At 34.1% G+C, this 14,162-nt stretch overlaps 3 protein-coding genes across 4 annotated transcripts; 1 reads left to right on the top strand and 2 right to left on the bottom strand.

Moving 5' to 3' along the window:
• Positions 1-32: 32 nt before the first annotated feature.
• On the bottom strand, positions 33-3,274 carry LOC122592828. The gene is made up of 3 exons (XM_043765144.1): positions 2,345-3,274; positions 1,673-1,756; positions 33-527 (listed from the first exon to the last, which is right to left on the bottom strand). The coding sequence occupies exons 1-2, from the start codon at positions 3,191-3,193 to the stop codon at positions 1,709-1,711; spliced, it is 897 nt and encodes a 298-aa protein (XP_043621079.1). The 5' UTR covers positions 3,194-3,274; the 3' UTR covers positions 33-527; positions 1,673-1,708.
• Positions 3,275-6,861: 3,587 nt separating this feature from the next.
• Positions 6,862-7,585, top strand: LOC122594448 (PRA1 family protein B4-like). Its single transcript, XM_043766898.1, has one exon. It carries the CDS (start codon positions 6,862-6,864, stop codon positions 7,519-7,521), a length of 660 nt encoding a protein of 219 aa, XP_043622833.1. The 3' UTR covers positions 7,522-7,585.
• A 1,604-nt stretch (positions 7,586-9,189) lies between these two features.
• LOC122592646 (macrophage migration inhibitory factor homolog) lies at positions 9,190-13,231 on the bottom strand. 2 transcript variants are annotated; one of them, XM_043764929.1, is made up of 3 exons: positions 12,989-13,211; positions 10,549-10,749; positions 9,190-9,440 (listed from the first exon to the last, which is right to left on the bottom strand). In XM_043764929.1, exons 1-3 carry the CDS (start codon positions 13,097-13,099, stop codon positions 9,405-9,407), a joined length of 348 nt encoding a protein of 115 aa, XP_043620864.1. In that variant the 5' UTR covers positions 13,100-13,211; the 3' UTR covers positions 9,190-9,404. The 2 variants fall into 2 exon arrangements, with proteins under 2 accessions (XP_043620864.1, XP_043620863.1); XM_043764928.1 differs by lacking the exon at positions 9,190-9,440 and adding an exon at positions 10,397-10,471 and having other exon boundaries at positions 12,989-13,231.
• Between the last annotated feature and the right edge of the window lie 931 nt (positions 13,232-14,162).

Here is a 14,162-nt window from a genome sequence, read left to right on the forward strand (position 1 = left end):
ACATGGTCATAAACAATTCATACTAAAAGGGCTTTAATAAACATGACACTTTACTACTTTGTAGAGAGTTCAAGACATACATAATTAGTTGTACCTTATACAACAATTTACACACGTCCTAAACTATATAAACCCAACTGAGTAATGTTCAGTACACAACAAGCAATATGCAACTTTCAACTCCTTCACTTTCAGGTATATTTATCTGAAGCCAACTCGAATTAACAAAACTATAACATTATCATTAGTAGAATCTGGCATACACAAGATGCTTAGGGAGGCTTGCAATCCAGAAACCACGAACAAGATACAGGTTTCCTCTTAAAATCCAGACTACTTCTCCCGGACTCTTTTGAGACGATGAACAACTTGAAATCATGAGTGCGCCATCTTGCAGAAGAAACTAAACTTGCTGGATTTATGATTACAGCATGAATCCTGGAAATTCCCCAAAGCAACAGCAGCAGCTACTTCATTACTACTTCAAATTTACAATTCCAGCTTCCATCAATAGATCACTTCACAACCTAAGAAGAATTATTTTAAAAAATGATATGTAACACTGTATGATACTTGGTGTTACAAAAAACATTCTGCTATGTTTGGCATCTATGCAAAAAGAACTAATTACAACCATAAAACATAATTATTATTAGATTTCTATATGTATGAGCTTTTAGAGTTTAATACTACATAACTTTGCTACAAAACTTCTCTAGATGACAAATGTTGTCCCATTAAAAAAATCATAAATGAAATGTTATTCTTCAGTATGTAAAAGAAAATGAAAAGATTAATTCAATGGCAGAAAGTAAACATTCACATATCTGTTAACAATGTCGTAACATTTTAATTTCTCATTTCCAGTTTCTGCATCCCACCAGAAAGATTTCTTTTCAAGTGAAAATCCTGCAAGCACACAGGCTTTTGCCTGTACATTTATGTGACTATGCCCTAATCAAGTAATCATCTAGGGCCTGTAAGTAGTTTAGCCCAAGAATTCCTAACAGTGGGTAACTTAGCTTCAAAAGGCATATGAGTTTAAAGCATCATTAAGAAAATATTCGATGCAGATTTCGAAAAAAGGAAGAAATACATATGTATACTGCACCAAGAGCTTCTAAAACACAAAGCTAAAAGGTTAAAAGATAACACAAAGAACATGGTCGCGTTCAATGAATAGTTTAGAAATTGTATAATTTGCATCGAACATACAAAAGAAACTAATGAAGACCAATTGTTATGTCTTCCAACCAAAAAGTAAATGAACCTAAAGATACATCAAATTACATGTTGTTCCCATGTTCTGCCTTAACCACTTTGAACCAACTCGGGCGCTTGTGAGCCATTTTATACTATCTATACCAAACTTATTTCACCAATTGTAGTATTTAGTAGCTTCCCGGTTTTAGTGAATATCCCAAAAAGGACCCAACTTTACTAAAATATTATCTGTCTCTACCATCTTTCTTCGCAATTCCTGCCTGGTGAAAGCTTTTTAGCCTGGTTACTTTATCTTTAAAGCAATTAGAGTGCCTTTAAGCCGAATGAACCGTCTAACTTAATCGTTGATATTGATAATCATTCTTTTTATTAAACATCATTTATCTATCTAACCATTACATCCAATTTCTTAGCAAATCATTAATAAGTATATAAAAAAAAAACATACCTCAAAAAACACAAAAAAGGCTTTCAGACAATCTTTCTACTCAAATCCAGCGACTTTATACCTCAACTTCATATTATGATTTTCCTGCACAACATATCATCACCCAAAACAAACAACAACCATTAACCAAAATTAAACATACCCTTTTAAAATCTTACAAAAAAAGAATTTAAAAACGATTAATCACAGAAGGAAACCTGATCAGGCCACACAGGTAAACTCGAGCATTTAGCTCTGATGTACACAGCTACACATCCTAAAAAGTACTAGGCTTTTCCCTTGTCCGGGCCACACGGGTAAAGTTGAGCATTTAGCTCTGATGTACACATCCTAGAAAGTACTAGACTTTTCCCTTGTCCAGGCCACACGGGGAAAGTTGAGCATTTAGCTCTAATCAACGCAGCCTAAAAAGTACTAGACTTTTCTCCTGTCTGGCCACACGGGAAAAGTTGAGCATTTAGCTCTAATCTACGCAGCCTAAAAAGTACTAGACTTTTTCCCTATTCGGGCCACACGGGGAAAGTTGAGCATTTAGCTGTAATCTACGCAGCCTAAGTACTAGACTTTTTCCCTAGTCATTTCAAGATGTTTACCTCGAACCCATGTCTCTTCCAAAGAAGGTTAAATGTTACAGAAATTAAACACATAAATTAGATAGAAATCATTCCTAACCTGTTCAAGAACCTTAGCAGAAGAGCCTTCAACAACTTTAGCCAATCCATTCAACTTCTTAATCATACCATTATACAACATTTCCAATTCATCTGTATACTTAGCCGCATTTTCGCCCATCAAATTCTTCAATCTCCCAATATTAAATCCATCATTTTCATCACACATTTTACCAAATTTTTCATTATCAGTTTTACCATTATCATCATTTACATCATCTTCAATCATATTATTCAAGCCTTTAACTTCAAATGGCAAATCAGGAAACAAAGAACTAGGAGTGAAATTACCGTAATGCCCTCTAAAAGCAGGGCCTAAATTAACAACATCTAAACTTTTTGGGACAAATATATCAGATATAGATACATACTGAAAAGCTTTATATTCATGTGTATGTATCAACTGGTCATGAAACGGCGTCGTTAAAAGCATAAAAACAAAACATGGGTTTTGGCCCAAATTTGATACTAATGAAGATGTGACCTGGGTTTCTCTCATGGATGGCCGGAGATGGGTTTTCCGGCGAGATGAAAACCACCCGATTAATGGGGGTTGGTTGGAAGTGAGGGTGGTGAGGGTTTGTGTGTTGATGTCGCCGGAGGGGGTGTAGAATGTGGCGGTGGTGGTGGAGGAGAAGAAGGAGGTGACGGTGGCGGTGAGGGTGGGTTGGTCGGAGATGGTGGTGGTTGAGGATGGGGATGGGTCGTCGGAGAGAGTGATGGGTGTGGTGGTGGTGACGTGGCCGAAGAGAAGGCCGTCGATGTCGCCGGAGGAGGAAGAGACACGGTGGAGCAAGGAGGCGAGGGTTGGGCCGGAGATTTGGATTTTGGTTAGGGTCATGTTGTCCATCGTGTAATTGTTTGTGTGTGTGTGTGTGTGCAAACAAGAGGTATCGAAATGGTAGTATGAGTATTTGATGTGTCATATGTTGTTTCTATGAATCTAATCAATGGGTGTGTTTTGTAATACTTTTAGGTTAAAAAAGAGTCTGACTAGTTCTCGAGTTTTTTATTAGAAAAAAAAAAGAAAAGAAGATTGGATAAGAGAATAAGGTATAAAGAGTTTGAAATAAAAGAAAAAAAAGTTGAGAATTTAATGCTTTCTTGAGTTAGAAGTGAAGGAAAAGAAAAAATAAAAAGATACTCTTACAATTTTACATTTATAGTCTTGTAGTGTTTAAAATCTTTATATAAGTTTAGGGGGTATAATAATAATTTCACTACTTTTCTTTCTAAATCTTGCCAAAAGTGGTAGGAAAATTTTGGGATCAAAACACAATCTTTTTTCCTTTCTTTCCATTCCTTTTCTTTTAAAACAAAAACTCAAGAATACAAAAACCAAAAGTTTGTTACCCTTTCTTTTCTTATCTACTCAAAATAAAACTCAAGAATGGAGCCTTAGGGCTTTGAATTGAGTCGAACTTGAACGAGATCCAACTCAATTTGAACACAAATTACAGTGTATCATTTTATCCCTATCGGTAGAATTTTGTACTGACCATGACCTATGATGCACCGAAACTCCAAACAGGTAGTCGTACCCGTATCCAAAACTCCATGGAAACGTTTCTGCGTACGAAACACGTATGCAACGTTCCCTTGAATTTTCTATAGATACCGAAACTTTTTTTGAAGTTTCCATAATATCAAGGTTTTAATGAACTTTTTCTATTCCCCAAACCCAAACAACCTATAATATATACAATTTGATCAACATTAAATTTTTTATATGCCAAAACCAATTATGAAACACTAAACATTCAATGAGTGATCATTGATTAAGCATGTATTATACAGTTATACATATACAATTATACATATAATCTCTCAAATCTCAAGTCTCTCTATAAAAAAAAATGATATAATTTATATTTGTATATTTTTTATTGCCGTACCAATATCCTAGATTTTCCAATTTTGTCGTTCCTCGTTCCTATATCTTTCCCGTATCTCTTTGCCGTACCCGTTTCAGTGCTACATACCATGACCAAACAAGTCGGTCCATCAAACTCTTGTTCGGAGCAACTAGAATTAACGTGGCTAACCACCTATTTCTACGTATTATAGTTACTGTTTTTATTTTATTTATTATACATGTATTTTATAAATCTTTTAATTTTAAAATGTATAAGTTAATATATAATTATTGAATTGATTTAAAATACATAATATTTCATTGAGAAAATCACGTTATTAGCCAAATTTTATTGCGATTATATCAAATTAGCCAAGTTTTTTTGAATTTTCACAAAATAGCGAACAAAATCGCAATAATTTGACAAAATCGCAATAAGATCTTCAAAATCGCAATGAGAACATCAAAATCATAATAAGATTCTACAAAATCGCAATAACATTATAAAGAATCGCAACGAGATTATGAGAATCGCAATGCGATTCTTCTGCATTTATCTTTATAAGATCCTACAGAATCTCTATGAGATCCTGCATAATCTTTATGAGATTCTTCTGCAGAATCTCTACGAGATTATCAGAATCGCATTGCGATTCTCAGAATCTCGTAGCGATTCTACAATATCTCATTGCGATTTTGAAGTTCTCATTGCGATTTTGTAGATCTCATTGAGATTTTGTCAGTTTATTGCGATTTTGTTGGTTATTTTGTGAAAATCCAAAAAATTTTGACTAACTTGATACAATCGCAATGAAATTTGGCTAATCATGTGATTTTTTCTATTTCATTCTCTATATGCTGACTATAAAAAATTTCTTTTTGCATAATATTTATTGTTCCTCCAATCCAAATTTATTTTAATTTTTTATTTGTTAATAATGCAAAAATAAAAATCATGTATTTATTTTTGGACTTTCCCCTATAATGACTATTTATATAGGTAGTAATATTCGTATTATCGTTTTTAATCAATATATCACAGTATACCATAATTTATGCATACCTTTATAAGGGTAATGATCAGGGGGTGAGATTAGAAAAGAGAATTAGTAGTTTATATGTGTTAACAAATGAATATATTATGAAGATTTTTAAGAAGATTGGTTAAGTGAATTTATCATTTTCCCCATTATAATAAAGAGTGTGGTCGGCATAGAAGTTCAACATGGGATATCCGCATGTATCTACAAGCAACATACTCATTCCCTTGGTATCAACAACTTGCCACATGCAGATATTGGCAAGTAAAAGCAGTTTGGTGATTTCAATAAAGCGATAGTCGGTACGCTCAACAGGGATGGACAGATATAACTGGAAAGCTTGGATTTGCAATGATAATCCTGAATAAAGAACTACACCACCTTTAAAAAAAAAATTAGTAAGAATCTTTTGGTCTTATGTATCAAATATCTTGACTTACTATCACATACACTACAGCCCGATGACCTTTCAGAGTACTAGGTAAGAGGAAATTTGCTTAGCAAAGAGTAGAATCAACGCATTTTAACCGCTTAAAACTCTTTGTTAAGGGGCGGTACCACTAGGTTTCACCGCATTGGTTACACCACCTTTTAATAGAATTAGTCAAACTCATGTACATATGCTAAAAGATCAAGTTTCCAAGTTCGATGGGAAAAAACTATATACAGATAAATAAATAATTGCATTTTTAGTCCCTGTGTTATCACGTTTTTCACACGTTTGGTCCAAACATTTTAAAAGTTGCATTTTTGGTGCCAAAAGAGTGATTTTTTTGCAAGAATGGTCCAAAATGCAATGTCCATTTTATTCCGTTAAGATACTCATGTGGGTGTCACGTGAGGGGTAGTTTGTCATTTAAAGCCCACTTACTCCTTTATAAATCCATTCCACCCATGTTTTCCCTTTTTCTCTTCATATTCTTTCTCGTAAAACCCTTTTCTCTTTTATTTCTTTTCAATCATTCATAAAAACAAGAAAAAACAAAGAACACATAATTGAATCAAAACCATTAAAAAGCTATCCACACATGCTTTCATATTTATCTTCCCAAATAATCCAATCAATTCCTAGATCTAAGTATCTAACACAAACCACATTTAATAACAATAAACAAATAAATAAATCAAATCACTATACAAAGATTCGGGGTGAAACAACGGTTGGTAGTGAGAATAGTCAATTTGAACCATTCTTGCAAAAAAAATCAATATTTTGGCACCAAAAATGCAACTTTTAAAAAGTTTGGACCAAACGTGCAAAAAGTATGATAACATAAGGACATAAAATGCAATTAGTTCAATAAATAAAAACTATATATAGAAAACCTGCTAAGAACTCGTGTGTTCGTGAAATCTACATAATTGTTATTTATATTTTGTACGGCTCATGACATCTATATATATTTCAAAATAAAACTTCTTAAACTCATTGTAGCACAACCAATTGATCAACAATTAGCAAACAATCAAACAACATTTTAGAATTATTTCTACCACAGAATTGATCGCCAATTCAACTCTTGAACCAAAATTCCCATCTCAATTTTCTTCTCATTGCACAACAAATTCTTCACCATTTCTTTCATATGAACAAAATACTCACCGTTTCATTCAAACCCCATAATGGCCTCCTCATCGCCGGCGATCCTCCCCGTCAGCTCTAACTCAAACCCTGGCACCACCCAAGAACCTCAACCCCCGATTGCCACCCCTGCTTTTAAAGCATTCTTTAATCACATTGTGGGAACCGTTCGCTCTGGCCTCTCTGAATGTCGTCCATGGTCTGAACTTGTTGACCGTACAACCATTTCCAAACCTGAATCCATATCCGATGCCACAACCCGGATTCGTAAAAACTACGCTTATTTCCGTGTCAACTATTTCACCATCGTCGGTGTGGTAATCACCATCTCTCTTTTCACGAACCCGTTTTCTCTTATTACCCTCCTTTGCCTTTTAGCTGCATGGATATTTCTCTACCTCTTTCGTCCATCCGATCCACCTATGGTGATCCTTGGCCGTACATTTTCAGAGCGTGAAACGCTAGGGCTGTTGATTGTTTTGAGCATCATTGTAGTCTTTCTAACTAGCGTTGGATCAATTCTGATATCAGCTACACTCGTTGGGATGGGAATCGTGTTTGTTCATGGTGCATTTAGGGCTCCTGAAGATTTGTTTCTTGATGAACAAGAGCCTCCTACCACATTTTTGTCGTTACTCGGTGGTGCCGCCTCCAATGCTGCCGCCTCCGCGGCTCCAGTCATCGTTCCAGCTAGCACTTGAATTTTGATATTGATAATGTAATGATTGTATAGGGTTTTTTGTTCTGCTGCTGTTCCTTTCTGAATTCTCTTATGCATACTTTTAAAAATCCATTATGGTTACAAGGAATCAAGGATTGATTAAAAGGATTGTAATTAAAGCTTGATTCTTTGCTTCATTAGAAATATTCATTGTGGTTGATGATTGATATAATATAAGGTAAACTCCTCATATTAATTCAAGTGCTATTTTTAATTAATTAAATTTGATATGATACAAACTACACTCACTACTCACTGCACACTTTTTGTTCATTAGAGGATATGCCTAGTTTCCATCTTAGTATTGGTTGGGTCTTGGGTCTGATTAGCCCAAGAATCCATTCAAATTGCAATTCTTTCACAGAATCACAGGTTTATGAATGCACCTATAACTATATTTTTTATATACAATACACTTGCACTACTTTACTCTGTTGCATAACTCGATCAGACTTCACAAAATCATAGTAATAGATAAGTTAGTTGACTGCTACTAAAGTCAAAGCTGTTAGATGTTTTCAGTTAGGATGACATACAGACAACAAAAAAGTGCCATCGTATCAACAATGGCAACAATTTATGAAATGCTGGCCTGCCTGCTGATATCATATGAACTGATCAACCAAATCCGTTCAAAAAAAAAAATTGACCAACCAACTAGCATGATCAACCAGATCTAGAAGTTTTGGGTAAGAAAGATAATACAACTAAATCTGAAAATCAGTATAAATCCTATACTCGAGTACGATCAACCAAATTGCAAATCAGCAAATGAATGAGTAGAATTGACTGATTTTTCAAAATTAGATTTTTGGAAAAAAAAATATAGGCTTTAGTCCCATGTGTACACACAGATAGATTAAATTCTACTCAGGCTAATTCGAGTACCAAATCACATACAATGATCAAGTTCCTTTACAAATAACATATTTATATGGTTTTGACAAGCAATGTCACTTGACTAGCGTTTCTAGATATTTACGTTACTGAAGCTAGAATTCCACTTCATCAACGTAATGGAAGATGTATATTTCTTCTAACATAAATCAACACCAACTATTATGACAAGCAATTCTTCAAAAGGAATCAGGTGTGTAGAATTGAGATATGTACTTATAAGTGCCTAGAAAAACAATATTTCTAGGTGCTAGGTGCTTATAAGTGTGAACACTTTTTTCTACTATAATTGTACCCACTTGTGATTATAAACATTTTGTACACGTTTATATGTGCGAACAAATTGGAAGAGTTACACACACTTTCCAAGAGTACGGGAAAAAAATGTATAGAAGAAATTGTTGTAATGGCATGAGCCTTCTACCAAAACAGGTTACACGTGCTATTTGGCTTGTAAATAGCTGGATCGAGGTTGACATTATAAAATATATTTTTTGACTTCAATGTTGAACGGAAAAATAGGGTGTCTCGTTTGTTAATAGCCCCATCTGAACAGGGGTCCAGTTATAAAATGGGTTGTGAGAGTTGACTCGTTAATTGCACATTTCAAAACTGTCATTCAGCTAATGATACATTCTACAAGGTGTGAATCACACATCCTTAAACTCTCTTTTCCCTTGGGAACAATTATTGTGAGACGGATAGATTGATAGATATATAGAGCAGTAAATGTGAACGAAATGCAGCTGTATGCGAGGACATCATCTAAGATCATGTCATATAGTAAAGTTACAGGGCCTGGCGTCCCTTGTACCAACACATAATGTTATCAACATAAGTTTCACATAGAAGTCTAGATATCCACTGTTATAACATGGATATTTGAAGTCTAAAATAACCACTCACATGATATAGTTCACGCCAATGCAGCATTGCGGCTTCAGTTGTAAAACACAAATAAGAAGTTTAAAAGGTGGACCCATTCCATCCAAAGAAGGATCCCTGCAAAGCACAAAAGATAACAATAAAATGCCTGATAACAGTCATACAGTAATATAACACAAGAAGGTAATATCGCTATGATAATGCACAAATGTGGAAAGAATTTCCCCAAAAAGAAATCAAATATAGACTCCCTCCGCCTTATAACAAATGCAGCATTCTTTTCTTTTATAATGTCCAAATTGAATACAACATTTCCCTCCTTTTTTCTGAAAGTCCTGCTATAAACTCAACTGAGAGAGAGTAATATGACACCCACACGTTAAAATAACCGTGATTATGCACCACTAAGGCTATCTACAACGGAAGATAGTAAGGATATCCTTAGCAATCCATAGATATCTTTACTATTTAAGTGTATCCTTAGCCAAGGATTTGTGGGTAAATATTCTTAACCAACGACATGTTTTTAGAATATCCACAGTACTTTTTGTTGGTTGTTTGTATACAAAATATGTAAGGATGTGTGGTGATGTGAAAAATGTAAGAATTTGTAAGGATATTTGTATGGTTGGAGGTTAAATTAAGGATTTTAAGGATTTATAAGAATAAGATGTGGCAGCTAAGGATCTCTAACGATTCCTTTACCATTGGAGATAGTCTAAAATCCAAGCCCATCATCTACTTACATTGTCAAAGTTTTGATCCCAAACTAGTTATACATTATATACTTAGTATTGCTAGTGTTTCTTTATCTTACTAATCTTATTAAGTCTTTCAATATCGACCAATCGACTTATGAATGGATGACTTGGGTTTTGTTTTATCCCAAACAGGTCAAATTAAAATATTGTAAGTATATAAGACACTGGTCACACAGATCAGAACTTGCCCAGAATGCATTTTTAACACATACAAACTCATAAATCGGTTGATAAAAAAAAATTTACTTGTCACTGACAGAGGGAGTATATGATACGCGTGAGAATGCTTTTTTATTCCATAATAGTGAAGGGTGATTTACATGATCTAGGAGACTAGGACTGGTGTAAAGCATGAAGACACTGTGCATTTTCTTGACTTTGATTGGCCTAAATTCACAGGAAACTAAAATGAGAAGAGATAAAGACACATCTTCTAGGATATTAAGAAGCTGAAAATAGCTTGCCTTGGTGTCATAGAACTTCAGGAAGAACCGTGATTTGGGAACAGACAGCTTGGTCTCGAGAAGTTCTGCAACTGCCGCACTCAGCTTCTTGTTTACCTCAGCATTAAGACCCCCAATTGACACCAACTCCCCATATGCAGCTGGCTGCTCAGTACCTCCAAAAGCCATGGGTACAGAACCCTTCAACACGATCATCACATACTGTGCAACAGAAAACCGTCAGTTATCAATCATGTCATAGATTTTGCATAGATCTGGCATCTAACTTATGAACTGGTCAATTTGGGTAGTGTCTATTATTTCTAGCATATTAAATGGCTAAAATTATAATAAATATAATAATGGGTTAAACCAGTCAAAAGGTTAGCTAAAATGTATTTTTAAAACATAAGATTTCCTAAATCAGTTAATCAGAAAACTAAATTACTATCCATTAATATACTAAAACAGGATTGAATAGGTTCTAAAGCGACACGTGGCATAATTAGAGTAATTTTAAAACGACACATAAGACAATTTTTATTGCCACATGGCATATTGGTCCCACCAATTATATCCTTTTGAAATCACAATTACGTATAGATTAATTATTAAAATAAATTTATGGATATCTATAACAAAATATATTGCTACGAATTGAATGTTTGAACTTTTAAGATACCATATCAATATAAAATACCAATTATATGGAATTAAGAGAACATAATTAACTATATAAAAAGTATAGGAATTTAATTTAAAATATATTACTTCATATACGAATGCTACTTTCCTGAAGAAATTCAAAGATGGATAAAAAAAATTTTAATTTGTTATTCTTTTTAACTACTATATTTTTATCTAAACAAGTTAACTATCATTCCGTAAGTTTTCATATTATAATAACCATTTCAATTTTTCAATTTTCGTTTTCTAACGATCAGGGCAAAATTAGGGAATACATCATGTAAGGAATTCACTCTTTTTTATAAAGTTTAAGAGATAAATATAAATTTACTAAAAATTTGTATACGTTAATGAAAAAAATAAATTTATTTCAATATTAATATTTTTTTTATCTCTGACAAACTTTCTTAATTGATAGCAGTATAAAAGATTAAATATTTTAATAATATGCTATAACAAACCGTGCATCACGCATGGGTCTTCAAACTAGTTATAATTATATAACCTTTGTAAAATCATATTTGTCAACCTGTAATTATTTATAAAAAACTACTAAATTTAACTTTTTTCCCAACCTGCCATTTTGCCAGCTCTACTTGCACCCGTAAGGAATTTGATTTCAAACTCAACATAACTGTCAGAGATATGGGCAGGGCAATAACTATCTCCATAGATTCTTAAATCTTAATTACGTAAACAAGTATCAAGATCATGTGGACCTAAGCTAACCGCCGCAGACATTACACCATCTATAAACATTGTTAAAACAAAGAAACTTGTACCTTAAGCGACGCTAATGCTAGGGTTATACATATGTAAGAAATACAGGTGGTCTCTTCTTAATTGCCGTATGGAATGGTGGGTACTTATTACTTTTGCATAAAAACAGCAGAATGATAGACCTTATTAGCAAATAAAAAGATAGATCATGTGTTACCTGTACTTTGAGATGTTTACAATCAAACAACTTTTGTCAATCGCATTCTTAAACTTACAAAGTCATACCAATACCATCACTATTATTAATCAGATTACCAAGCTGGACTGGCCATTAACATGTCCATAAGAAGAACTTAAGAACATAGTGAAAAAACATCAACAATTTAATCCGTTATTACTGAAAAATTATATATGTCATGCAAATATGTAATTCTAAGACGCAAACAAGACACTGTTGTTTCGTAATCTAATTTTCCATGTAGCAACTTCACGATGCAAAAATGGCATGGAAGATATAGCAAAGAAGACCAACATTATGAAGTTAGATTGCACAAAAATGTCTACTTATGGACAAATTTGATTCAAGGACAAAATGCATTTTTCCTGTGGATTTATGGACTTAACTTTTATATTTGTGGCCATTCTAATGACTTCTTGAGTTGTCGAGTAGGCGGACGATAATGAGCAACAGCGGCGTGTGATCTTTTTGATTAATTTCTTTTTTTGCCTAAAAATAGCATTTACCTTTAGGCAATCATTGAGCCTCATAGGATATATAAAAATTAATTTAAGATAAAAAAAAATTAGATGTATGTTTTGAGAGGTTCTTTTTTTTTACTTTCTAACGGATATATGCATAATATGTATGTATGCTTTTAATTAATAATTATTGGTAATTTAAAGGCAAAAGTATATACATCCAAAACTATTATATCTAAACAATAAACCCTACAGACTTTCAATGACACTCAAATCCACAATTAAGCTCACTGACAATATGCAATTATTATTATTATTATAACATAAAGAGAAAAATATAAAAAAAGAATTATACCGCTTCTGGTTTGCCGATGATTTTAGCGACGGCGGAGGTGGCTTCGGATAGGAATGATGACGTGTCAATACCCTCCAAGTTGACGTTTGTTGACAGATTCAGGCACGGCATCTTTTCACTTACACACACACTATCAAAAAACCCTCAAAAAACACACACACACACAGTGACCAGTGACTACGAGCGTCGTATACCGCCCACCCACTTTATTTTTATTCTATCAGCTCAGTTTTATTTTCTTTCAAGTTTCGCCACCAAACTTTAGTTATTTTGGGTTTTCTTCACCCAACTTTTCTTGTTTAGAAAAATATAAAAAAAGAATGAGGATTTTTTTTATCTAAAATTCTACTATTTGTACAACGGATTAGGTTAAAGGATTTGGAGGTGTTTGATGGGTTGGACGGCAATTCCCTGCTGGTAAGGTGTGAGAACCTTTTGTACGCCGGTTTAGATGTGTTTTAGATCTCTTAGGGTTTTGCTCGTGGATCTTGTATATGTTTTAAGGTTTTGGCCGTAGTAGGCATAATGATAATGATTAGGGTTTTCCGCCTTTTATAGCTGATTTTTCGTGGAGGATAAGTCTCTCACGCGTTTTGTATCTTTGGTAACGATCTCCTTTATTTAAGGAAGTGATATGATCGTATCTTTTCATGTTTATCTACTTTTACCCAGGCTATGTGATACCCTGGGTGATCTTTTTAGTCTACCTAGGGTGAGGCTTTTATCCTGGGTGACGGTGGGTACACCATCAAGCCCCCCACACTAATAATATGATATGCCAAGATCGTGTTGTTAGTCTTAGCCGAAGAGTTAAGTCTAGCCATCCTTCCCCCTATGTGCACGGGTTTCGTGACTTATTCCCAAGTAGGGTTTTTCGGGTCGTGTATATCACTTCTAAGAATAAGGGATTTGATTTGATCTTCTTTCCCTAGATATGGGATTCTTGATAAATGCAAATCTGTTCCTTGCTTATCGAGAGTGAAACGTACCCTTCAAGCATACCCTACGTGTTTGCATCTGGGAGTCCGCTGTCTTTCAGAAGGTTTTTGAAATGGACGATTTTGTACTAAAACAAATCTTGAATGGCCCTTTTTGCAAATTGACGGTAGTGCGGTTCATATCCCTATATAAGGTAAGCAATTGGATCCGGGTTTTTGTTTTTCACTTTTGTTGA

This window comes from Erigeron canadensis, chromosome 3 (genome assembly GCF_010389155.1).
Source record: "Erigeron canadensis isolate Cc75 chromosome 3, C_canadensis_v1, whole genome shotgun sequence".
NCBI classification, from domain to species: Eukaryota; Viridiplantae; Streptophyta; class Magnoliopsida; order Asterales; family Asteraceae; genus Erigeron; species Erigeron canadensis.

Excerpts from the sequence above, each read along its gene's own strand:
- LOC122592828 (XM_043765144.1), bottom strand. The coding sequence starts at position 3,193 with ATGGACAACATGACCCTAACCAAAATCCAAATCTCCGGCCCAACCCTC. Across the intron at positions 1,757-2,344 it reads CTGCTAAGGTTCTTGAACAG|GAAAATCATAATATGAAGTT; the intron begins GTTAGGAATGAT and ends TATGTTGTGCAG.
- LOC122594448 (XM_043766898.1), top strand. The coding sequence starts at position 6,862 with ATGGCCTCCTCATCGCCGGCGATCCTCCCCGTCAGCTCTAACTCAAAC.
- LOC122592646 (XM_043764928.1), bottom strand. The coding sequence starts at position 13,099 with ATGCCGTGCCTGAATCTGTCAACAAACGTCAACTTGGAGGGTATTGAC. Across the intron at positions 10,750-12,988 it reads TCATCGGCAAACCAGAAGCG|TATGTGATGATCGTGTTGAA; the intron begins GTATAATTCTTT and ends TCTGTTGCACAG. Across the intron at positions 10,472-10,548 it reads TGAAGTTCTATGACACCAAG|GCCAATCAAAGTCAAGAAAA; the intron begins GCAAGCTATTTT and ends CTGTGAATTTAG.